This window comes from Spermophilus citellus (genome assembly GCF_964194105.1).
Source record: "Spermophilus citellus genome assembly, chromosome: 9".
Lineage (NCBI taxonomy): Eukaryota > Metazoa > Chordata > Mammalia > Rodentia > Sciuridae > Spermophilus > Spermophilus citellus.
Genome location: NC_138191.1, coordinates 6284771 through 6309936, shown reverse-complemented (window position 1 = coordinate 6309936; position 25166 = coordinate 6284771). Strand labels below are relative to the sequence as shown.

Here is a 25166-nt window from a genome sequence, read left to right as displayed (position 1 = left end):
AGGAGGGCAATGGGAAGGTGAGACCCAGGGCAAGCAGGCTCTCCGACCCTGGTAGGGCTGAATTTCCCAGGACTGGCACTAGTCTGCAGGGTGCCTGACATTTAGGTCATGCCAGTGGCTCTGGGCGGGGACTGGGGCGCCCAGGGCAGGCAGGGAGGGGGAGTCTGCACCAGACCTTGGCTCCAGCCCTTTCCGGCCCTTATTGTCCTTGGTGAGAACAGGACGCTGTCCCGTTCCCACTGCCCGGCCCCCCAACTCTGCTCCCCAGGGGCTCAGGAAGGATGTTGGGAAACAACAGAGAACCAGAGACCAGTAGAGACAGAGAGGCTGAGAGACACAGAGAGATACAAAGGGAAAAGTTTCAGTTGAAATGCGCATTAAAGCTCATTGTGAGACTGGGGGTGGGGGAGCCTGGGCAATGTGGGAATCCTGAAAGAATGGCAGGCCAGAGGCCCTGCCCCAGGGGAACCTCCGGGCTGGCCTGCCCCAGGCACAAGTCCTCCTGGACTTAGGGTCACTAACAGGACTGCCTCCTAAATAAACAAGGGTCGGAACCCTGGAGCAGGCACTTCCAGGGTGCTTAATTGCTCCCTTCAAATACTTTTCTTGGCCTCCCAGCCAACTAAAGGTTCCTGGGTTGGGGCCTGGGGAGGCAGGGCCAAGATTATGCTCCCAATCCCTCCCTCCCAGGGAGCCAACTGCAACTGCACTGTAAATGCCGTATAGTTGAATTCCTGCAGAGGCAGAGAGAAAGCCCCCCCCCCCTCAGCCACCTCCATCACCTGGAGCTGAGGGTCTAGAGCAAACCAGTGTAAGAATGGCTACTGCCTGGAGCTTTCCCTGGGCTCCCAGAGGCAGCCCTGTCCACCCCAACCTCTGCAGCACAGCAGGGTGGGAAACTCCTGGGCCCACGGGTCTCAAAGTCTTAGCAACTGCTTCCTGGGAGGCAGGTCCTTTGCAAGCTGGAGAAGTCCAGGTCCTACTACCTTTGGAGGTTCCAGATACACTTAAAAAGGAAAACAAGCACGTGTGTGTGTGATGCTAGGGATTGAACCCAGGCCCTGGTTCATACTGGCCAAATTCTCTACACTGAGAAACATCCTCAGCCCAAATTAACACTTTTTTTTTTCAGATGGAAACAATATCTTTAATATTTTTATTTTTATATGGTTCTGAGGATGGAACCCAGGGCCTCACAAGTGTGAGGCAAGCACTGGTCTACTGAAGCCACAACCCTAGCCCCACATTAACACTTTTTAACACAATGTTACAATATAATCGTGCTATCCACAAGATTATTACAGGATTTATAGGAAGTTTCCCATCACAGAAACTGCACGTTCCATTTTATTGTTTAAAGGCCTATGAAAATAGGCATCTCAGATTCACTGTACTGTTCTTTCTATTTTTGAATATATTTAAAAATTCTACAATGAAGATTAAATCAAGCCCAGTGTCATGTCACATGCCTATAATCCCGGTGAATCAGGAGGCTAAGGCAGGAGGATCACAAGTTTCAGGCCAACCTGGGCAACTTAGTGAGCAGAGCACTTGCCTAGCATGCTGTAAGCTAGGTTCCATCTCAAAATATAAATAAAATAAAAGAGGAATTAAATGAAAAGGGCTGGGGATGTAGCCTAACAGTATAGTGACCCTGCTGGGTTCAATACCTAGTGCCACCAAAAAAAAAAAAAAAAAAAAAAAGGTCAGTTTTACAGCAAGCCCCTTTTTCTCTGTTCTCTAGAGTAACAGTGTGATTGTAACTGCACTTGGCAATAACACCAGAAGTATAAAATTGAGGCCCTGTGTGACAAGTCTTGAGCCAAATGGTACTCCTGTAATGTGAGGAGCCGGTCTCTGAGACCTCTCATCTCAAATAACTGGAGGAGAAGGGCAGGGGACTGTCCCTTTTCCATTTGAGGCAGAGGCTACAGTGTCTGGGAGACTAAAGGGCAGAATTCCTGCCCACACCGGATCCTATAGGAAAAAACCCTCTAGATTCTCCCTTTTCTGGGTCAAGACTTTCCCTGAAGGCTGACCACAGGCTGTCTCAAGGGTTTTAAAGGGGTGGGGCCCCTGGGGGTGTCATTACACAACCCTAGAAATTCCTTGAAACAGCTGGATGCCCTCAACCTCCTGAATTATAGGAAAGCTTCCTACCACTCAGCTCTATCCGGTCCAAGACTTTTGTTTTTTGTCTTACTAGGGATTGAATCCAGGGCTTTGTGCATGCTGGGCAAGCACTCTGCACTGAACTCCATCTCCCACCCATTTATGATTCAGCCAGTTTCAGGTATCTAGACAGCACGTGGCACAGTGGGAAGAGCTATTTCTTGGAACGAGACAGCACTGAGACAGCGCACCAGGTTACACTTGGAGCTCTTTGCTGAAACTCAGCTTTTACCTTTCCTCAGCTCCAACTTGCAGAATTCTCAGAAGGAGCCAGATGCTCCTCTAGATTGCTCAAGCCTGTTTCTGGGTCCCTCTTCCCCTGGGCTGTCATCTTTTCCGTCCTCTGTCTGCTCTGGGTCACCTTATCTAGGAACCCTGACTCACCAGCCCCTTCTCCAATCAGTGCACAGTCTCCCATCTCCCATTTTCCCTTAGAGCCATCTGTAATTTTGTAAGTATGTGTTTTTGTTGATTATATGTGTGTTTTTCCTGTTGCTGCTATGAAACTATGGGTGTCCTAAGGGCAGAGATGGACTCAACGTAACCTGACCACCTGAAACCCTCCCCAAGGTCCTAGTAATCACCTTGGCAACTGTGGTCACCAAGTCCTACTGCCTGACATGATGTACAGGCACATATGGGGACCATGGGGTGGGACCACTGACCTGAGGCACCAACCCTTCACCCCCAATACATTTAAGGGGTCTTTAATCACCTGGCCCTGGCCAGCTTTCCCAGTTTTATCTCCTGCCACCTCTCCCCCAACCTCATGAAGTATTCTTTGTCCCAGAGATGGTCACAAAGGATTACTCACCACAGACTTTTATGCCTCTGTGCCTTTATTCAGACTGTTTCCTTGGCCTCCCGTGCTTCCTCTTCAACTGGAAATGGTTACTCATCTTTCTAGAATCAGCTCAAGTTTCTGGGCCCCTTTAAAACCTCTCCCCAGACAGTCAAGCTCCCCTCCTCTGGGACCTATTTAGTTTTGCATATTTCTCCATCTTTTATGGGGGCTCTTGGGTTTGGAATTTGTCTCCCTCTCTAACCAAAGGTAGTCATAGCAGAAAATGTCCAGTGATTCAGGAGGCTGAGGCAGGAAGATTGCAAGTTTGAGGCCAGCCTCAGCAATGTAGCAAGGCCTTAAGAAACTTAGCAAGACCCTGTCTCAAAATAAAAAAAAATAAAAATGGCTGGGGGTGGAGCTCAGTAATTAAGCACCCCTAGGTTTAATCCCCAGTATCCCCACCCTAAAAAAGAGCAGAAAATGTCAACAATTACTAGCGTGGCCAGCTGCAGAAGTAACTTAGCTCACTCAGTTTGTGAATGATGGTAGGAGGGGGAGCCAGGGCAGGGCTAAAGTGCATCCTCAGCCCTGAGACGTAACTGATGGCAAGTGTACATAACAACAAGTGTAGCTAATACACACTCATGCCTCCCAAATATCACACATTGTTTTAGGCACCCTACCTATATCACATTGGGTTGTCTTTTGTTTGCTTTTGTTTTTGGTACTAGATTGAACTTTACCATTAAACAATACCCCCAGTCCTTTTTATTTATTTTGAGACAGGATCTTGCTAAGTTGCTGAGGCTGACCTTGAACTTTTACCCCAAGCTACCCTGTTTCTCATACCCTGTGGTCATCACATGTTCTTCGTCCTGCTGTGGCAGAAGGGTGATGATCTGCAAAAGGTTTGAGGAGAAAGGAGTTGGATCTTAAGAATTTTCTGGCTTTTGCCCAGTGCTTTCTATGGCCAAAGACCCTGAGTGTGGTAGACTGGAACCTTTGGAGTAGGGGACCAGGGACCAAGGGACCAGGGAAGCTGGGTCAGTTTCTCTGGGAAACATCAAATGCTAACCTGTCCTTCTCTGCATTTATAGAAACCCTACTGAGTTTCCCACCCTGTGCTTGGTTCTAGAGACAGGATGGTCCTGGGCAGGGAAACAAATCTCTTGTAGTTCAACATGGTTACTGCCATCTATAGAAGAGACGCAGTGGGAGCACAGAGGACGGAGTGGTAACCAACCCTCAAGACAGGACCAAGGCCCAAGGAGGCTGCTTAGCAGACATGATGCTTGAGCTGATTGTTAGGGAAATATGCACACATTTTCTTGTAGCATATGTAGGGCTCCACTGTGTGTGTGTGCCTGGAGATTGAACCCAGGGCCTTACATATGCTGGGCAAGTTGCCTACCACTGAGTTACACCCCTAGCTCTGTGTGTATGTGTGTTGTCATCTTGGCAGTATGTTAGCTTTTTGTTACTGTGATAAGATAAATATCTGAGAAAGATAATTTAGAGGAGGAAAAATTTAGCCAAGTGCCAAGATGCCTGTAATCCTAGTGACTCAGGAGGCTGAGGTAGGAGGACTGTAAGTCAATGCCAACTGAGAAATTAGTGAAACCCCGACTCAAAATTAAAAAAAAAAAAAGGAGGAAAGAATTATTTTGGGTCACAGTTTCAGAGGTTTCAATCCATGGTTGGCTGGTTCCATTGATTTGGGCTTGAAATGAGGCAGAACTTCAGGACAGATATGCATAGAGGAGGAAAGCTTCTCACCTCATGGCAGCATGAAGCAGAGGGGGGGAGAATAAAGGGGCCAGGGACAAGATATAGTTCCTAAGGACACACCAGCAAGGACCCACTCCCTTCAGTTAGGTCCCACTTCCCAGTAGTCCATTCAGCTTTGACTCATCAATGCACTAGTCTATTGATGAGGTCAGTGTCTTCATGATCCAATCATTCCCCATAGTCCCCACCTCTGAACATTGCTGCACTGGGGACCAAGCTTTCAACATATAATCCTTTGGGGGGTCATTTCAGATCCAAACTAGATCAGATGGGAGCATAATATATTTTGAATGCACTGAGTATTTTAATATAAGATATGAGGTTTCAGAATCTGTCTTTCCTCACTCAAGATGCCACCTCTATCCTGCTAAGTTGGTATAGATGCTTATCAATTTCTTCCCTCTTTATTCTGTTTCATAGACCTGGAGAGGGAGATGGTATATTGTAGTGGTAAAGTAAGCAGGTTTTGAAGTCAGATTGTCTGGGCTGCACCTCAGTTTCCTCATTTGTTAAACAGAAATAATAATAGTACCTATTTCATATGGTTGCTGTGAAGATTGGATGAGATATGCACTTACAGCGCTCACCACAGTGTCTGGCACCTAGAAATCAATCGGTGAATGCCCGCTGTTACCATGATCCCTGTCTGACCACTTCTGTACCAGCAACACAGCAGAGTGCTTTTGCCCAGAATATACCTCTGAGTTGGATGGCTTCTTATTATCTGTTTGACCTTGGGCAATTTACTTGCATTTTATCTTTTCTGTGTCTCCTTGCTCATACATGGGGATGTGAAAATACCAACTGCAGCATGTTGTGAAAATTAAACATGACACTGTTGCACAGGGCATGACACATAAAAGCTGCTCAGATGTTTATTTACTACTTCTGATTATTATTATAATCATTTAACTTATTATCTTTTACCCCCCTAGGATTGAACTCAGGGCCTTACACATGCTAAGCAATTGTTCCATCACTGAGCTACATCACTTATTTTATTTTGTTACCAGGGATTGAACCCAGGGGCACTTAACCACTGAGCCACATCCCCAGCCCTTTTATTTTATCATATTATTTTTGGTACTGGGGATGAATCCAGGGTTGCTTAACCACAAGGCACATTCCCAGCCTTTTTTTTAGAAACAGGATCTCACTGAGTTGGTTAGGGCCTTGCAAAGCTGCCGAGAATGGTGTTTAACTTATGATCCTCCTGCCTCAGCCCCCAGAGATGCTGAGAATATAGGCATGCACCACCATGCCTACCCCGCCCCCCCCCCCCCCCCCCCCGCCCTTTTGGCACTGGGGAACTCAACCACTGAAGTCACACCCCAGCCCTATTTTGCATTTTATTTAGAGACAGGGTCTCACTATGTTACTTAGTGCCTCGCTTTTCCTGAGGCTGGCTTTAAACTCCTGATCCTCCTGCCTCAGCCTCAGGGATTACAGGCTGTGCCTCTGCGCCTGGCTCTGCCAAACTCGTGTGAGCCCACACTTTTTTTTTTTTAATACCTCAAACGATCAAAGATATCAGATAATTCCTCTGTAATTTTTCTTTCTATTTTTTTAGATAGTTTTTAGTTGTACACAATATCTTTATTTTGTTTATTTATTTTTATGTGGTGTTGAGGGTGGAACCCAGGGCCTTGCACGTGCTAGGCCACAACCCCAGCCCTTTTCCTTCTATTTTTAAAGGACATAACTCCTGGAGTCCTTCTCCCTCTGGCTTCACCTGTGCGTTTCTTTTTCTTTTAATATTTATTTTTTAGTTGTAGGTGGACATAATATCTTTATTTCATTTTTATGAGGTGCTGAGGTTTGAACCCAGTGCCTCATGTGTGCTAGGTGGGCACTCTACCACTGAGCCACAACCCCAGCCCCTGTGCATTTCTTTTAAAAACCATACCCACCAAGCTATAATATATAATACTTACCTAATATATTATAATATATTATACTTACCTAAAGTATTATAATATATATAATACTTACCTCAAGACATCATGGCTAGTTATCAATTCAGGGCTTTCCTGACTCCTTCCCCTCTTCCCTCTCCCCACCTCCTCAAGCCTCTTGGCACTTTGTGTGTGTGCGTGTTTGTGTCTGTGTGTGTGTGTTTTGGTTCTGAGAACAGAACCCAGAGCTTTGTGCACGCTAGGCAAGAACTCTGTCACCTCCTGGTGCTATGGGGCACGCCTGTAATCTCAGCGATCGGGGAGGCTGAGGCAGGAGGATCACAAGTTCAAACCCAGCCCTAAACCTGCAATTTAGGCACTAAGCAACTTGGTGAGAAATTGTCTCAAAATAAAAAATAAAAGGTGGGGATGTACTCAGTGGCTAAGCACTCAGTGGTTCAATCCCTGGTAACAAAACAAAATAACAACAAAAACTCTACCATTATAGAGTACCAGTTCCATCTTCTTGGCTTTTTTTTTTTTTTTTTTTTTAATCTCCAGTCTACCATGGCGCTCAAGAAATGCTTCAGTGAATGAATGAATGCCCTGGGGATCATATTATATTCCCACCTTGTTGCAACGTTTAGGGGTGAGCTCAGTCTTTCTACAAGCCCCACGCCAGCTGGAGCTGAATCCCGGAATAGGGAAGCAGTTCCAGGGACCCAGCCTATGGTTTGCGGAGCAGAAACTGCTAGGAAACCTCGTCTAGCTCCGAGCGCTGCCTGGAACCCACCGGGCGCTGCCCTGAGAACTACAGCTCCCAGCAGGCCGCGCGGTGACGGGGCGGAGCTGCGGAGGACTCCCGGAAGCTGATGGCGGCCAGGACCGCACGGACAGCTGGACGAAGGCGAGAGGTAAGGTTGTAGTTTCAGGGCTTAGTGGGGAAGGCGAAGACCGTGGGAGCAAGGGGGAATGGGTCTCGAATGTAGGGCATTTTGTGGGTCGGAAGAGACCCCCAACTTTGCTTTCTTTTTCCGCAGTGACCATGACGAAACTAGCTCAATGGCTTTGGGCATTGGCGCTCCTGGGCTCGGCTTGGGCCGCCCTGACCATGGGAGCTCTGGGCCTGGACCTGCCCTCGCCCTGCCGGGAAGTCCTGTGGCCATTGCCCGCCTACTTGCTGGTATCCGCAGGCTGCTATGCTCTGGGCACTGTGGGATATCGCGTGGCCACTTTTCATGACTGCGAGGATGCCGCCCGTGAGCTGCAGAGCCAGATTCAGGAGGCCCGAGCTGATTTAGCCCGCAGGGGCCTACGCTTCTGACACTCTAACCCCATTCCCGCCTGGACAACCATCCCTCACATTCCCCATTAAAGAGCAAATTTATTTTTTAACTCTTGTTTAGTTTGAGTATGCAGAATGGGAATTGCGGATGCTGTATACCAGTGGTCGTGAGAAGATGCCTTTCCTGAGGCCACCTCAGCCTTTACCTTTGCATCTGGTTGGTGTTCCCCAGTTTTGCTCAAAAAGAGGCAAACCCAGAGCTGGGTTGTAGCTCAGTGGTAGAGCTCTTGCTATCCTCAGCTCCACGTAAAAATAAACAAATAAAGGCATTGTGTCCATCTACAAATTAAAAAAAAAAAAGGCAAAACCCCTTCTCAAGAACTCTCCAAATATAAATGTTATTTTCCTGGTCTCTTTAACAGGAAACACATCTTAAGCCTAACTTCCATTCTTTATAACTTCCAAGCTTTGGTTTTTAAGGCCTTCCTGGGTCTTTCCAACCTCTTGGTTCTTCCAGATACTTTTTCTGAGCCAAACTTACCAGCCTGAGATAACTGGGTCTACCCTCCACCAAACTAGACAAGTTTAGAATCATGAATAAAGAATAAGCCATGATGGGCAGGGGTGGGGAACAGTTTATTTTAAGGCACATTCTAAAGATAAAACCCCAACCTTCATAATTACAAAAGATATCTCTTAAAAAAAGAAGTGATTTCATCTCTTAGGTCCCACCTGATCTAAGTAAAGCTCTTTCTTTGATCCCTCTAATCTCAAAGTCCTCTTTCCCACAATGTACTGCACCCATGAACTGGTCTCCAGGACCAGCCAAAACAAGGAGCGCGCTTTGGTATCAAGTTGGCATTAAGGTGCCCAGTGGTCAGGTGAACTGCCTCAGGTTTGCAGGAGTCGATAGTTTCTGTCTTGCTTCTGGGGGTACTTCCAGAAAAGCCAGAGGCGGATAAAGCTGGTAAGGATTCCTGGAAGGTTGGGCACCTGAAATCAAAGGGCTGCTATGAGGCGGGGAGCCAGTTTTTCACTGTACAAACTTGTCACCCCTTCCGTATTCTGCTTACCATGATGTAAGGATCTTTGAGTCGAAACCCATAGAGGGACCAGGAGGAGGAGGTAAGGAGGGTGGCAATGGTGAGTGAGAAGGAGAGACACTGGGTTGATTTAGTGTGAATAACTTTGGCCTGTGGGAAAGGATGAAAGACACTCCTGGTCTAGGTACATAGTCAAGCTCCCATCTTGTCCAAGAATTTCCTCAGGAAAAAGGTCAAACACCTTTCCTGATGTCACCAGTCCTCTCCTGCCTCTCCCACTCCCCCTTCTACTGCCTTGACTCTTTCCAGGGTTGGATCTTCCTTTCCTCTGGAGTATAGCCACAGTCTCTGGCTATGGGAGCCTGGTCCTTCTTATCTATCCTACCTCCTGGACACCCCCACTCACCAAATCAGCCAGTGGTGAGAGGTACATGCTGATGGTGAAGACACTGCAGAAGAGGCCCAGCTGTTGCAGCTGGGCCTCCTGGTCAGGCACCAGGAGCCAAAAGTAGCCATAACCCATGAGAAGGACCCCCAGCAGGGTTGCAGTCTGTAGGAGCACAGCACGCTGCAGGTGAAAAAGAGGAGTCTTATTTCCAAATGTGTGGGAGCACTCTGACTTCCCTGTTGGAATGACTTCATCCTGCCCTCTCCCATACTCCAGTGGGGAAAGTAATCTTTGTTGCAACCTCTAGTATTACGCTTGTCATAGCCTGTCTCCCATCAGTGACTTGAAGGAGATGTCTTATCCACACAACACTCCTTCTAGGGAAGGGAAGGTATCTTTTTCTGCGAGCTTGGCACACACAGTAGGAGCTTAATAAATGCTTGTGTGATTGGGGAAGATGAGCTCACCATCTCATTCTTAGGCACTGGCCCTGAAGGAGCTCTCAAGAGACAGAAGCCCTTTCTCAGCCTGTTGGGTGGAAGCTCAGGGCAGCACTATCAGCCCTGCCAGAATGGGGGGCAATGTGTGAGTCCAGGAAGACTAGCTTCATGGAAGAACTGCAAGGCTGGAAGGAGGACCTTCTAGGAAAAGGTGGCAGTGCCAACCTGTTATAGTCTTCTAGGAAGTAGTGTTTGCACTGCCAGCAAGGCAGGGCGTGCACCAGGAAGGTGGGTCCCAGGGAGGGCTTTCTACCTTCTGAGGGCTGAAGTGAAGATACACCAAGATATACAGGGTCTGAAGCACAGCACCTACGGCGTTGACCACGATGAGGGTCCCGTCTCCCTTCAAGACCCCGTAACTCAGCCAGCTCAGGTTGCTGCAGGGCGGAGGAGAGGGATACGGCCCGCGGGGTTGAGTGTAGAAGGGTGTCCCCTGGGGCTTCTTCCGCGTCCTCCGGCCCTTCCCCCGTGTGCCTCAAGACAGCCTTTCCCAACGCAGCCGTCGCCCCTCTCACTTGATATCCGTGGTGAGAAAGGGCAGGAACTGGACGCTGTCCACGCTCCGGGTCATCTGCATATGTCTGAGGTCCGAGCTGTAAGGGGGTCCCGAGGGGAGGGATGAAGGGTGGGTGGGAGATGCCCAGTACTCACGACCCTCCCCAAGGCCCGCAGGCCGCCCCTCCCTCAGGCTTGCGAACAGCCTCGCCCTTGCACCCCGGTCCCCTCAACCGGATTCCACATTGACCCCGAGTTCCGGACGTAGCCCCGGCTACGGCCACGTCCCTGCCCACTCTCTCCTTTCCTGACTTCCTGGTCCTGCCCCAGTCCGGCCCGGCCGCGCTCTCACAGGCCGGTGGAGAACATGCCGAGGGTGAAGAGCACGCAAGCTCCGGAAAGGAGCGTGTCGGCCACGCCGCCCGGCCCCATGCCGCCGGAGTCGGATCCCGCGCCCGGCGCCCGGCGCGAGCAGGCTCCGCGGGTAGCGGGCGACGCCGGAGCCCCGCCCCACACGCTCCGGCCCCGCCCCCGCGCGCCGCCGTCCCCCGGAAACCGGCCGAGCCCCCCGCACGGCGCGCGCGCCGCGCGGGAACTCGTACCCCGCCCTCGCGCGCCGCCCGCCGGGGCTGCGCCGCCCGGAGGCCGGGTGCGGAGGTCTCCTTCGCGGTCCCGGCGGATCCCCTCCGAGGGTTCGCGAGTTTGTCCCCCACACGGCCGCCCACGTCGGAGCGCCTGGACCCCAGCCTCACTCACGTGCTCGAGGTGTGGTGGAACTCCGGAGCCCCGGCAGCGGGCTTCCGCCTGCCTCCCGCCCAGAGCTCCAATCAGGGTCATGGGTGGCCCAGAGTGTGGGTCTCCCGGTTACCGGAGCCCCTCGTCGCCCCCCCCCCCGACGTGCAGGGATTGCCAGGAAAGACCGCCTTCCTTCGTCAGACGCCCCGCTCCCTCTTCAGCCACAAGGTCGATTAACTGGCCTGCCCAGCCCACGCATGCCTCTGTCACTGACCCCTGGCCCAACCTGCTTGCTGCTGAGAAGTGTCCTTCCCAGCCTTCCCACTGCTGTCCTGGAGCTGTGAGGCGGGGCGCATGCCTCAGCTGGCATCAGCTTCCCTGACTCATCCAGACAGCTTGAGTACCTGAATGGTATGCCAAGCCCTGTGCGAGGGGGTGGGAGTGGGATAGAGGTTGGACCGGAAGAACTTCCAGAATGGGGTGCCGAGTGGGACCCGAGAGACTGCTCAGGGGAGCACTCTGGTCTCCGCACCCTTCTGGCCTGATAAGGGGTGTGAACCTTTGAGAGAATTTCAAATCGGATTGCTTCTGATGTATGTTGAACAGAGCATGGTGCTGCAGGGACACTGTGGTTACAAGTCAACGTGGAGGGGCAGAAAAGAACGTCCAAAAAAACCAACACAATGCTTTATTTTGAAACAAAGAACATTGTATAAAAAAAATCCAGTTGTAGAAATCAGCAGACACACAAAAAGTTTACATACAGATACTGTACACGTGGGCCCTGCCCTTTAAGTTACACTAAGAACAGGTTGGCACAGCCTCCCTGCTGGCACAGCTCCAGGTAGTGTGACCCAATACTGGGGGAGGGCGCAGTGCCTGGCTACAAACCTCTCTGTGGCAGCCCCACAGACAGAAGTCTTCTGGGAGATGCTGGTCAGCCCAAGCATGTTGCCTCTCCTGTACCTGGCTCTCTGCAGGAAACTGTCTCGTTTTTCCTTCAGTCAGTTCATCTGGGCATCCTGGCTCTCTCTGGGAAGAGCATCTTTGCCAAGCTCATTGTCCATTACATGGCCTCAGGCCCCTTCCAGCTTTGTTCCTGTTGGACCCTCATCAGGGGCCATCTCTGCAAAGTTTGTTTCTTTGGCTTAAAGGCAGGAATGGCAGGGAAAGGACAGTCCCCACTTCTTTCTCCATCCCTCTGAAGTGGGGGGATGGCGCTGTCAGGCTGGTTGACTTCTTTTGGGCTGAAACCCTTAATACTGACCCGTTTTGAGGCTGCTGGGTGGCAGCCTATACTTGTGGTGGGAGTGGTTCCCAGGGCTGGAGCTGTGAGACAGGCCCCAGGACAGATGAGGTGTGCCTGTCCCTGGCTCCTTGGCCCAATTCCAATCCTTAAGCCAGGTGTGGCACACATCTTCACTGGGTTTGCAGAAGTAGAAGTGGCAGGAGCAGCACAGTCCAGGCAAGAGGGAAGAGGCGGGGGGCAGCACTATGACCAATGCTGTGTAGAACGCGCACTTCTGGGTCATCTGCAAGGTGAGATGGAAAATGCCCTCAAGATAAGTGGCCCCTATTTGTACTGGTCCTCAGCCCAATAGGGTCTCCCCAGCCCTTGACTGGCAAAGAAGCCACATCCTATGCCCCAGAACCAGTTGGAGCCACCTACCTGCTGGAAGTCTCTTCTCCTGTGGATTGGCATGAGCCTGAGGACTATGAGCTGGAAGGCAAGAGTGGAAGTAGATCAGGATTGTACTAGGCAAGTGCGGGGGTGTGAGTGCAGGGTGGCCCGGGCAGTGGGACCTCCCTACTATCCCAGACCACTAGACCCAGCCCAGCATAGAGATGGAGGGAGGGGGCCCATGGGCCAGGCACTCACTGATTTTGCTGTTGACTGTCACCTTCAACTTCAGGCAGTGGTTTTCTACGGGGTTGATGGGTACAGCTGCAAGATAAACCCATAGGGAATTAAGGAAAGAATGTTTGAAGCAGAAGTTAACCCAGAGTGTCTAGTCCTGCTTCCTCAGCTCCCTGCTCACTCTAATTCCTCTTTGCCCTCTACTTTTGATTTTATCCTCCTTACCTTTTGCCCACTTCCCACCCAGTGGTTAGTATAATCTCCCAGCTTTGGCAGTGGTGATGAGAAGGACACAGACAAGGACATGGTCCCCTCCATATATTCCATCCTTCACTCCTCTAAGCCTGAAGTTGGGTGAGGCCTTCATAATACATTTCTCTTTACCTGGGCTATTTTCTACCACCCCTGCTAAGGGCCCACCTACACAGTGATCCCTGAATCTGTTCTGCACAAAGCTGTCCTTGTGATTCTTATCAACAACAAGCGGCTCTCCTTGCCTTCATGATAAACTCCTCCACACTGCTTATATTCCCACAATCTGTCCTGTCCACACTCCACACTCATCTTTCTCCACTTCCCTTGTGCCTCCTACTCCATGCGGTTCCTGAAGAGGTCATGCTTGCTTTGCACATGTGTCTGTGCCTAGTAAACTCTTCTGCTTGTCCTAAGCTCTGGAGTCATTTCCCTCATCATCCTTTCTGTTCCCCCTAGCCTGGCAGGTGCACAGGCCATTTTCCCAATGTTCTGTGCTCATGCCTACCATATCACCCTGTTCTTATGGTCTGTTGACTATGGGTGTTCCTTTCCAACTTCCTTGAGAGCAGAGATTCTGAAATGTTTTCTTTATATCTGTGCCTACAGTGCCAAAGAGAGTGCCTGCTACACAGAAGCTCACTCCACATTTGTGATATGAATGAGTAAATGAAAATAGAATTCAGGCTTAGAAGGGGTCCTATGTTATTTGACTCTCCACTAAGCATGTCCCCAAGCATATGCTTTGTTTTTAAAATATTTTTTTAAGTTGTTGATGGACCTTAATTTATTTATTTATATGTGGTGCTGAGAAACAAACCCAGTGCCTCACACATGTGGACAAGAGCTCTACCACAGAGCCACAACCCCAGCCCCACCAAGCATATGCTTTATGCCACTGTGCCCCCAATAGGTGCACCCATGTGCCTGACTCCCATGCACTCACAGAAGTAGTAATAGTTGTGTCCCTCCTTGAATTCCTGGCTCAAGGGCAAAGATGTGAAGGGCTGAATCTTTTCAGACAGCTTCTCAGGGCCATGTTTGGCCTTGGGCTGGTTGCACCGCCAACGGATCCTGTCCTTGGGTTGGGGCTGGCATATCCCATATTCCTGATGCTCCACCAGGTACAGGGTGTACCGCTCCATGGCAGCCTCTGCCACAGAGTCATCCTCATAATGGGGACAGATAATGTCCACGTAGTCATTCAGCTGCACGTGTACTGTGTAGTCCTCATCCTGGAACCTGAGCATGTGCAGAGTGGGAGGAAGCAAATGGTCATTCAGAAGCCAGGCCCAAGCCTTGAGCCTTAGACTGTTTTCATGACCCCTAACGTTTCACTCCAGACCCAAAGATTTTTCTAAAATATCAACTCACAATATTTATGGATCTTTTTTTTTTTGTGGTGCTAGGGATTGAACCCAGGGCCTTGTGCATGCCAGGCAGGCACTCTGCCAACTGAGCTATATCCCTAGCCCATATTTACAGATCTTGATCTCACTATCTCCAAATGTGCCCCCAACACCATCATCTCCTGATAGTCTTCTATTTAGTGTGTTTCAGATACAAAAGCATTCAGTAACCCAAGTATTTGCCCAATGATGGGCTTCTAAATATTTCTGTAGCTCTTTCATTATTCTTTTCTCTACCCATAAATATACCCCCAAATTTATTCTACCAGTTGCTGCTTCCCCACCCCCCAGTACTGGGGGTTGAATGTAGTTTGCCATTGAACTACATCACCAATGCTTTTTTTTTTATTTTTATTTTTTAGTTTTAGGTGGACACGATATCTTTATTTTATTTTTATGTGGTGCTGAGAATTGAACCCAGTGCCTCATGCACGCTAGGCAAGCGCGCCACCACTTGAGCCACATCCCCAGCCCCTTACCAATCCTTTTAATTTTGAGACAGGGTCTTGCTAACTTGCTGAGGCTGGCCTGGAGCTAGCAATCCTCCTGCCTCAGCCTCCCCAGTTGCTAGGATCACATGTGTGTCAGCACATCCTGCTCCAGTTGTCCCTTTAAATGCTAGTAGATCTCAATCTGTGAGACCTACTGGGGCCATTCTGTAATCAGGACCCAAATAATCCCTTCTCTTTATCATGCTCATGCTGAGCCCCTCGTGCTTCTCTCATCCCTCCACCGGACTCCTGGCCCAACCCACTGAGTCTGCCAAGTTTGCTCCTTCCCTCAACCCCTAGACCAGATCCAGACCCATAGATAATGCCCCTAATCCTTTAAATTAAATCATTTTCACCAAGTCACTCCAATCTCCCTTTCTTGCTACTCAAATTTATGCCCAGGTCCTCCTCTCTGAGAGCACCCCCAAACTCCCTGTCTGTTTACCTCCAAAAGCTGCCTACTCCCTCACTCTGATGAAATGCTGTTCTCAGACCTGAGGCTGCCTGTTTTCTCCTCTCCTCCCCAAGTGGAGCTGTTCCCTTCCCCCAAAGACCCACAGGCTCCAGTCATACTGCCTCCTCACACCCCCAGCTCCAGACACCTGGCTCCATCCTGGCTGGGGTCCTAGCAGGGGGAAATCTCCCCACACACAAACTGGTCAGTTTCTCTGAATTCCCCTAAGTACAGCCAGACAGACAGCAGAGCTAGCTGCCATCTGGACTCAAACCCAAGCCCTGGGTAAGAGTAGCAAGAGGGCAGGAGGGCAGGGGAGGAGTTAGGTCAAGAGGCCTCAGAGGTGGGCCTCCATTGCCCAGTCTGCATGACCTCTAAGGGCCTGGTTCTGCAGCTTGCCTTTGCTGGAACTAGCTTACTAGGGCCCCTCCCCCACCCCAGGAAGAGAGAGAGAGAGAGAGAGAGAGAGAGAGAGAGAGAGAGGAGCAGAGGGAGGCTTTTAAAATTCCTCTCTGGAGAGATAAACATAGAAGCCATTTCGGAACAGGTATTTCAGCTCTGGGCCTGGCGTCTTTCCCCGATTCCCGTGACGGGCACTGACTCACTCCTCATCCACCCGCCCCAGCACTCAGGGGAACCTGTGAAAATTTACCTTGTTGAGCATGGAGAGCCCCCAGCCCCCCATACCCCAGGCTTGCCCTGAGCACTGGCCTCCAGGTAAAAGGGACTGACTGGCTGGTCTGAACAGGCAGGACACCTGCCCCTTTGGCACCACTGGGGCCAGGGCCCAGCTCACAGTGGCACCACCCTTCTCCCCACGCTGCTCTTGCCTGGGGCCTGGAGATCCCAGGGCCAGTGCCCAGTGCCCTGAGTCACCATGCCAGCCTCACACCCGCCCAGCACATTGCCACCTCATCTCTGCCCCCGAGCTGGGCCCAGCTTGGTTGCCAATGGACTCCACTGTAGACTGGCTCCTCTCTAGTCCTGGGTATGGCTGTGTGTGTGTGTGGTCAGAGGGGCAGGGCAGAAACTGTGCTTGATGGGGCACCATCTCCTCTACTTAGCCGTCACTTGACTCTTGCTCTCCATCTGAGAAAGGGGGCCACGTCGGCCTGGGGAGGGCAGGCGGGGAGGGGGGCAAGGAAGAGGCTCCTTCCTGAAAGAGAGGAAACCTGGGAGCTTGGGAACGGAAAAGGCCAGAGTCTCCCCCTCCCTACTAAAGCTTCCTGTCCCCTCCTCCTCCTTCAGCCAACACCTGGCATGGGCATAAACAGGGACTTTGCTCTCTCACTACTAGGAAAAGATTGGGTCACCGAGGCAAAGGACAAACAACCAGGAGTGTGGAGCAGGAGGGACTGGATGGGCTGCAGTGGCGCAGCATGGCCAGGAGGGTACTGCCCCCAACCCAATGCCACAGGTCCAGAGGAACCTGGCACAGTATCTTTTCTTTAAGGGGACAGGGAGGCAGGCCTGCTAGGGCTCGGGGTGGCTGAGCTGAGTGGTGTTTTCACCACCCCCAGCTGCCAGACCCTCTGCTCCCTGCTCTGCCCTACCCTCCTCTCCAGTTTTCCTTCAAATGTTGTTCAGACAACTCAAGGGCAAGAACAAAGGGTCAGACAGAGTGTCTTCCTCCCAGTACCATTTGCCTCATAGCCCTAAACCTGCCCAGGAGAAATTAACTCCTTCCTGGCCAAAGCCCTTTGTAACCCTTTAAACCCTTCCAGTCCTTCTGACTTTTTCCCATGACCTCTCTCTTCAGTAGGATTATCTGAACCCTCAAAACTGGGTGACTCCCTCAATGTACCCATGCACAGCATGTGCCTCCCTTATGCCATCCCAAAAGACCCCTGAATGGGAGGCTTCTCAGAGTCATCTTAAATACAGAATGAATGCCTAATACCTGAGGCTGGGGTCCCTTCTCAGGGGTCCTTTCAGGGTTAGTCTCATTGAGCACTGTGCTCCCTTTTGACGTCACATCAGGTACCTGTCAGTATGGACAGATGCCCAAGTGGCACACAAGGAGGACACAGATTCCATGCTTGGGGGGCTTAGAATAAGATCCCAGGAGGCCGGGGGGTCAGTCTATACTCAGGAAGCTCAACAAGGGTCCCTCACTTCAGAGTGACAAGGGTGCCAGAGGGCAGGAAGGGAAGGGCAGAACTAGCACCGTACAAGCAGACACCGGCAGGTTCTTGCCCGGGGTGGGGTGCTCGCAGCTAGAGGGGAAAGTGAAAGGGAAGAAAAGCTACAGAATTCCTCCCGCCCGGGGTTGCCTCCCCTAGGCTCAGGTCAGCGGCTGGCCAGGACAGTTACCCTGGGGAGGGGCAGTGGCGGCGTCCAGGCTGCCAGCGGGAGACTCGGGGCTTACTTGGGATTTGAACTGTTCCAGAAGACGGTGTAGCGGTCAGCAGCGGCCAGACTGCAGCACAGACCCAAGACAGGGGCCCAGAGGAACTCCATAGCGCGGGGCCTGGCCAGGCCGGGCGGGGACGAGGGGCTCCTTGGGGTCTGGGTTCACGCTGGTTTTCTCCGCGGCGAACTGAGCACAGCGCTCACAGCTCTGGCCCCTTCGCCTGGCGACTCCGCCTTTTGGGCCGGCGCCGCCCGACACCCCGCCCCGCCCCCGCCCCCGCCCCGCCCGGCGCTCGGCTGCCCCGAGGCTTGGGGGCTGGGGAGGTGGTGGAGGAGGGGAGGGCAGCTTGGGGGGGGAGGGCAGCTTGGGGAGGAGGCCCCGGGTGGCGGAGGGAGGGGAGAGCGCTCTTCTGCTCCCAGAGATCACCCCAGAGCTGCGAGTTTGCTCACTTGGGGGTCTGCCTGAAGCTTTGTGGCCTTTGTGGGACTGGGCGCCGTCTCCTGCTGCGGAAAGGAACAAACTCTCACGTGCGGCTTTGCGAAGGCTCGGGTGCAGGACCCGGCTTCAGCGCTCGGTGCAGATCCTGAAGGGCGCGAGGTTGTGGATCTGCCCACACCTTTCTGAGGCTCACAAACCCAGTCTTCGGCGCCCGAGTTCCCACACTCTCCTCCTGCCCCCTCCCCCCCACCATTCCCGGACTCTGCGCTTGGCTTCCCCTCCCCACACACACGCGGCTGTTTGTTTTTGTTGGGTTTGTCAATGTTGTCTTTGTTCAAGAGATTGTGTCATCGCCTGGATGCCGGGAATAAAGTGCGACGCTGTGTGTGATCAAGTGTGTAACATGTGCGGCCAGAGCTAAGGGATCCTCTGTCCACTAGTGCCGGTGCGCCGTAAGGACACGCGGGACCCAGGACCCGGGAGGGTGTCCGTTGTTGTTTTTAGATGAGCCAAAGGCCACCGTGTGTGTGACATCACATGTGTGTATCGTGCGAATGGGCTCTTGAATATGGACTGTGAAAATCTGGGCTTGAAGGGTGACAAACTAACCAACACATGTACATCTGGCGTGTGTAAATACGTGTGATGGCGCGCAAGTGTGAAAGCATTTGTGACTAATATCACAGCCGCGTGTGTGGAAGCATGTGAAACTCTTTGACATACGCATGCTAATGTTTGTGAACAGTGTGTGAAGACCAGGGGAAACGTGTTTGGGCGTGCAGAGGGGGTGGGGCGAGGTGGGGGCAGGGATGTGTTTGCGCAGCGTCCCGGGGCTGTGTAGCTGGATTTGGCTCCATCTGAGCTGGTCTCGCAGTCAGTCGGGCCCCAGAACCCAGCTCAAGTACCCGGCTCTGGCTCCCTCCCCCATGCCATGTAAACAAACCCACTGGAATTCGCCTCTCGGGGCTGTACTCCCAGGCGGGATCTCCAGCCGTCTGGAAAGGGGTTGGCAGGCGGGTGTCGCCTCCTGGGGTGGAGAGGGTGGGCAGGTGTTTGATTAGGCTCGAGTGTGTGCCTGGAGCTGGAGAGCTGAGTGCTGTGTGTCTGCAGGCTTGGTGGTTTATGTGTGTAGTTGTGTGCCTGTGTGCGCAACCGGGGTGGTGGCGTGTGTCTGCGTCCCTAACCGGCTCTTTCTTGCGGCTGCGTAGCAGGGGAAGCCGCTGACCCCGGGCCCCTGGCCGTTCGGGCCCAGCTTCCTTGGTTCCCAGGCTGTTTCATCCTAGTCTTTTACGGCCAGGCCTGGCGACAGTCCCTGTAATTACGCGGGGCCTGGACGCCGCGGCAAGTCCCGCGCTGACCCCGCGGGGGAGGAGTCTGGAGCCGAGAAGGGCTCCCGCCAGCCCCCTCTCCGCCGCCCCGGGGTGAAGCCGCAGGAGGTCCGACTCGCTGCACTCACGATAAATATCTACCGTGCGCCAACTAGGTGCGGAGGCCAAGTAACCCCGCGATGGGTCAGGGTCATCGCCCTCACCCTCACCTCACCCTCACCTCCACGCACACCTGCCGCAGGCTACGTGCCCAAGCCTCACGTCGATCCGAGGCGCGGCCGACCCCACCCTCCCCGGCCGAAGTCTATCCTCCAACAGGCCCCAGGGCGGCACCTCACGCGCTTTTTGCTCACCTGGGTGTCGGCCTCCCGCGTGTCCCCAGTGAGAGTACCCCATCCTAACCAGCCCACGTGTCCCATAAGAGCAGGGATTTTGTTTTGTTCACTGTATTAGTAGCGCCTAGCACAGCACCCAGCATATACAGTAGGTGGGCAACAAACGTTTGTGGAATGAGTGAGGTCACTCACTGTTGAGTAAAGGTGTTAAATGTTGCTCTGAAGAGAAACCAGTACAGGGGTTATAGGGCAGTGGACAGTGAAACTCTTTAGAGAGGGTGGCCCAAGACTGTCCCCTAGAGGAGATGGCTTTGGGTCGAATTCCCTTTTTTGCGGACGCACCGAGCGAGTACGTGTGGGGTCCTGCGCTCCTCGGCTTGGGTACAGCAGGTTCGAACTCGCTGGGCCCAGTCTGGCGGGACCACGTCCGCTCCGCCCCGCCTGCCGTCTCGGTGGAGAGGAGGTGGTGGGGAAATCCAGGTCATAAGCAGGTCGCGGAGACCTCCTTCCCTGATTTGGCGCTTTCCCAGCATTCTCACTTTAGTCCTTGATCTGTCACTCCTCTGTCCCTGTGTTTGTGTTGTTCATCAGAAATAAATGGAACACTCGGAGACACCAGGCATTGCGGTGGGTACCCAAAGTGCAAGGGTGAATCTAAGATAAAAATGCCACTCCAGGGGAGTCCGCGATCAGTTTTGGCATATGCTTTCCCGAATTCGGGAAGTAGGGGAAATCGACAAGCTCCCGGCAAGACAAACTTGCTAAATGCCTTGCTCCGACCCCAACCACACACTTTCTCCCGGCCCCGATCCCTCTTGGAACCGCGGCGACGCCTGGTGGACGGAGAGGAGGGTTGCAGGCACTGTGCAATTCAGAGGCAACCTAAGGGTCTTGGAACGCAGGGACCAACTCTGGGCCCCTCTTCACTCCAGCCCCTGGTTTGACTAGGCGGGTCTGGTCTTGATTTTTGCTTTGGGCTACTTCTCCCTGAAAAATTGTGTGCCTGCGTTGGCTCTCAGCACCGCCAACCCCAGGCAAACATCTGTGCTCAGTGTCTAGAACTTTAGAGAGTCTGTCTGTGTGTCTGTCTGGGAAATTCCCTCCGTGAGTCCTTCCTGGGAATTCCTGAGGGGCAGGGTTAAGCTTCTGAAGCCCTGGGGGAGGGCTTGCCCCCACCTCCAGGGAGGGGCTGCCCACCTGTGGGTTCAATGCCCGCCTGCAGGCAGCATTTCCAGTCTGGAACAGGCACAACGGCTTGATTGCTAGTGCTTTGCTCTGTGCCCTGTGGTTTGGCGTGGGGAAGGCCAGAGCCTCAGGGCCTTGGGGCGCGTCTTCCCTGGCTCAGCCCCAGAGGGCATCTCTGGGTAATGGGGTGAGGCAGCAGCGGGAGGGGCGGGCCCTAGACTGGATCTGCCTCTGTCCAATCCCTCGGGTCATTTTGAAAAATAAAGTGCGTGTTTTCCAGGCAGTGGAGGTAGCGCAGAGATTACCTATAATCTCTGTGTACTCTAAAGGCCGAGGCAGGAGGCTCACTAGTGGAGGCCAGGCTGGGCAACTTAGTGAGACCCCATTTCAATATTAAAACAAACAAAAAAACATAAGGGGCTGGGGATGTAGCTCAGTGGTAGAGCACTCTGGGTTCAACCTCCAGTGCCTGAATAAATAAATAAATAAGTGCACATTTCTCACTTTATTAGTAATGTGTCCCTGACTACAATGTGGCTGCCTCAGCCAGCCTGAGAACCATCCTTAAGCTACAGGGGCCCCAGAAAGAAGGGGTGGGAGCAAAAGTTCTAAAGCTCTCCTCCTCCTCTTCTTTTTCTTCTTTTCAAGGTTCTCTCTTATCGGGTAGGAAAATTTTGGCTGGGGGTGTTGCTAAGTGGTGGAATTCATGCTTAACATGTGCAAGGCCCTGGGTTTTATCCCCAGCACCCAAAATAAGTGGAAAGTAAATCTTCCCAGCCTCAAGGAACAGAACTGGCTCAAGTGTCTGAGTGCCTGTGACCGGGGCTGCCGCAAAGGCCTCCTTTTGCAATCACAAACCTGCTTGGTTCCCTGTAGACACCGGGTTTCTGTTAGCAGGGGTGCATGACTTTTGGGGAGCAGGGAAGACTGTGTGCCACAGACATGAGGCATTTGAGGGGCCAGTGGAGCTTCTTGGGGAAGGTGCCCAGAGGGCATCCATCTGGAGATGAGGGTCTGGAGCTGAGGAGGACAAGAAGCTCAGAAGAGCTGTTGCGTTGGGATGTCAGGGCAAACCTTGAGGCTCATGAGAAAGGCTTCTCCTACAATGTCTGAGGCCCAGAAGATGAACAAAAAAGGAGCAGCAGGCTGGAATCCCTTCCTGTTATTAGTGGGAGAAATCCCTCCAGCCATCTCCCCAGCTTTGGAGCTCCATCATGGAATCACTGGGTGAGGGGTAGACAGGAGGACCTTCACCCCTAGTGCACTGCTAAACCTCCTTCCTTCTTCCTTCTCTTCTTCTCTTTCCTCCTCCTCCTGGTCTTCCTTCTTTTTTTCTGTACTGGGGATTGAAACCAGGGACACTTTACCACTGAACAACATCCCCAACCCTTTTTTTGGTGGGTGGGTGGGTACTGGGGGTTGAACTCAGGGGCTCTCGACCACTGAGCCTTATTTTGTATTTTATTTAGAGACAGGGTCTCACCGAGTTGCTTAGTGCCTCCCTATTGCTGAGGCTGGCTTTGAATTCTTGATCCTCCTGCCTCAGCCTCCTGAGTCTCTGGGATTATAGGCATGTGCCATGGCGCCTGGCCCCAATCCTTTTTTAAATTTTATTTTGAGACAGGGTCATGCTAAGTTGCTCAGGCTGACCTCCAACTTGGGATCCTCCTGTCTCAGAATCCTGAGTCACAAGGATTACAGGCATGCACCATTATGTCTGGCTCTGTCTGTAATCTTTTATGATAACACAGTACAAGAGCACAAGAGTTAGAGATTTATTTCAGAAGCATTACTTTATTTATTTACTTTTTTTTTCAGGGCTGGGGATTGAACCCAGGACCTCATGGATATAAGGCAAATGCTCTACCACTGAGTTACATCCCCAGCCAGGGGTTACATTTATGTATAGTAATTACAGAATTGCATGATCAGTGCGGAAAACACAAAGGAAGAAAATCCCTCATAGAAGCTCGGTCTCAGGAGCAAGCACACTTCTGGATTCTTTTCTCAAGGTTCTGTGATTTTTTTATGGTAAATATCTTGGAGAGGTTATAGTTTAACACCCGTGTTACAGCCAGCTTGGAATCCCTTACATTTGTGTAACGTTTTACGATGGCCCAGTATTTTCAGTTGTACATTTTATCACATACTATTTCATCTTTATAGACTCCTACACACTGTGAGGTGGGCAAAGGCAGGAGCTGCGTCCCCTCTGAGCAGGAGGGGGGACTCAGGCCCAGACAGGACAGATGATGATTTTTAGCACTCCCATAGATGCCCTTGGTGTGTATTTTAGTCAGTTTTTTTCATCTCTCACAATACAACTTAGATGAGGGGAAGCTCGTTTGGGATTGTGGTTTCAGAGGTCTCCGTCCATAGACAGCTGACTCCATTGCTCTGAGCCCAAGGTGAGGAGCACATCGTGGGGAAGGCCCTGGGGAAGGAAAGCAGCTCTGCTCAAGGCAGAGTCAGAAGGCAGAGGCTGGGGGAAGGGGCCACAGGGACCATGCACCTGTCTAGGGCACCCCCCTCTGCAGTAACCCACCTCCTCTGCCACACCCCACCTGCCTTCAGTTACCATCCAGTCAGTCCATTCAAACTGGGGTGGACTGATTAGGTTACCGCTCCCACAATGCGATCATTTCCCTCTGACTAGAGAACACCTCAGACCCAAACCCTAGCGTGGGGCTTGGATTCGCCCTGCCCTGTTGCTTTCATCCCCTGCTGCCTGGCTGTTCTGGGGATAAAGGGAAGGCTTTGGCTGAACGTGCTGACTCAGCTGTGAGCAATTGGAGATTGTTCATAGAGAAGAGGCCGGCTCCCTCCAGACCCAGAGCTCCAGGTGTGGGCAGTAGGGGAGAGGGCAGAGGGTGGGGGGTCCTAGAGGGAATGTGAGGGGGTTCGTGAGGTTCATGGGACAGGCTCTGAGCTGCGGAGTCCCTTAGGGCTTAGGTCTGACCTGGCCAATCCCTGCAGGCGGTAGATATCCAGATAGAGGCTTCATGCTGGCTGGCGCACAGGAAGCCAGATAAGGTAAAGTGTAAATGGAAAGGCTAAGCGAAGGTCTGGGTTTGGGTCCAGGTGGGGAAACTTATTTAAACTTTTTTTTTTTTTTTTGGTACCAGAGATTAAACTCAGGGGCACCACTGAGCCACATCCCCAGCCCTTCCTTTGTATTTTATTTAGAGACAGGCTCTCACAGAGTTGCTTAGCGCCTCTTCATTGCTGAGGCTGGCTTTGGACTCATGATCCTCCTGCCTCAGCCTCCCGAGTTGTTGGGATTACAGGCCTATGCCACTGCGCCTGGCAACTTATTTAAACTTTCTGAGCCTCAGTTTTTGTTTGGTTGTTGTTTGTGAAATGGAGCAATGTGGAATTATTAGAGCAGCCGAATGCACTAACATACGAGGGGATCCGGTGCGAAGCCGGGAGGGTACGTGTCTCTAGGCACTGCGTGGTCTCAGCCTTCACGGGTTCATCCGGTTGATGCTGGGAGTCCTTAGAATATCAGGAAAGCAGGGAAAAGGGGTTCCAGGAAGATAAACCTTTACCATACCAGGTAATATGTGACAAATGCACAGGGACATGGCAGCCAAGAGTTCTGAGATGCAGAGGGGACAGAGCCATGGGTGGTGGAAAGGCTTTTGAGGGTTCCCTTGGTTAGAATGGTGGGTAGGGTCACCCCATGCCCAGAGAACCCCAGGCCACAGTGCCCAGCTCTGGCAGGGGTCGGGGGGGGGGGCAATGACCTTGGAGCCCGTTCTGGTCCCCTCCCCAGTCCTTCTTCCTGTCCTGCACCAGCTGGCTGCCCTGACCCTTCCTGTCCTCCTGTTCATGGCCTGGGCATCATCAAGTTTACCAGCCAAGTGTCAAGATGGCCGGGTCCTGGGGATCCTGACCTGGGTCTTGAACACGAGTGGGAGTGGACTAAGAGTTGTTGGGGGGAGAGTAGAAAGGCCTAGAAGGGAGACGCAGCTT

The 25166-nt window shown here is 52.1% G+C and overlaps 3 protein-coding genes and 1 long non-coding RNA gene across 9 annotated transcripts in view; 2 read left to right on the top strand and 2 right to left on the bottom strand.

Moving 5' to 3' along the window:
- Nucleotides 1-7480: 7480 nt before the first annotated feature.
- Nucleotides 7481-8034, top strand: DPM3 (dolichyl-phosphate mannosyltransferase subunit 3, regulatory). Its single transcript, XM_081307439.1, has 2 exons — nucleotides 7481-7553; nucleotides 7680-8034. The coding sequence occupies exon 2, from the start codon at nucleotides 7685-7687 to the stop codon at nucleotides 7961-7963; it is 279 nt and encodes a 92-aa protein (XP_081163565.1). The 5' UTR covers nucleotides 7481-7553; nucleotides 7680-7684; the 3' UTR covers nucleotides 7964-8034.
- Nucleotides 8035-8541: 507 nt separating this feature from the next.
- Nucleotides 8542-11379, bottom strand: SLC50A1 (solute carrier family 50 member 1). 4 transcript variants are annotated; one of them, XM_081307436.1, is made up of 6 exons: nucleotides 11107-11379; nucleotides 10371-10448; nucleotides 10109-10232; nucleotides 9374-9535; nucleotides 8998-9117; nucleotides 8542-8917 (listed from the first exon to the last, which is right to left on the bottom strand). In XM_081307436.1, the coding sequence occupies exons 2-6, from the start codon at nucleotides 10430-10432 to the stop codon at nucleotides 8816-8818; spliced, it is 570 nt and encodes a 189-aa protein (XP_081163562.1). In that variant the 5' UTR covers nucleotides 10433-10448; nucleotides 11107-11379; the 3' UTR covers nucleotides 8542-8815. The 4 variants fall into 4 exon arrangements, with proteins under 4 accessions (XP_081163562.1, XP_081163561.1, XP_081163563.1 ...); XM_081307435.1 differs by lacking the exon at nucleotides 11107-11379 and adding an exon at nucleotides 10703-10902; XM_081307437.1 differs by lacking the exon at nucleotides 11107-11379 and adding an exon at nucleotides 10601-10844.
- Nucleotides 11380-11750: 371 nt separating this feature from the next.
- EFNA1 (ephrin A1) lies at nucleotides 11751-18630 on the bottom strand. The gene is made up of 5 exons (XM_081307113.1): nucleotides 17918-18630; nucleotides 14142-14437; nucleotides 12965-13030; nucleotides 12755-12805; nucleotides 11751-12617 (listed from the first exon to the last, which is right to left on the bottom strand). Exons 1-5 carry the CDS (start codon nucleotides 18007-18009, stop codon nucleotides 12505-12507), a joined length of 618 nt encoding a protein of 205 aa, XP_081163239.1. The 5' UTR covers nucleotides 18010-18630; the 3' UTR covers nucleotides 11751-12504.
- The window catches only part of LOC308656252, a 38128-nt gene continuing 27405 nt past the window's right edge, over nucleotides 14444-25166 (top strand). For all 3 annotated transcript variants that reach the window (XR_014023661.1, XR_014023662.1, XR_014023663.1), the window contains exon 1: nucleotides 14444-16537. This is a non-coding gene — a long non-coding RNA (uncharacterized lncRNA). The remainder of the gene's footprint in view (nucleotides 16538-25166) is intronic.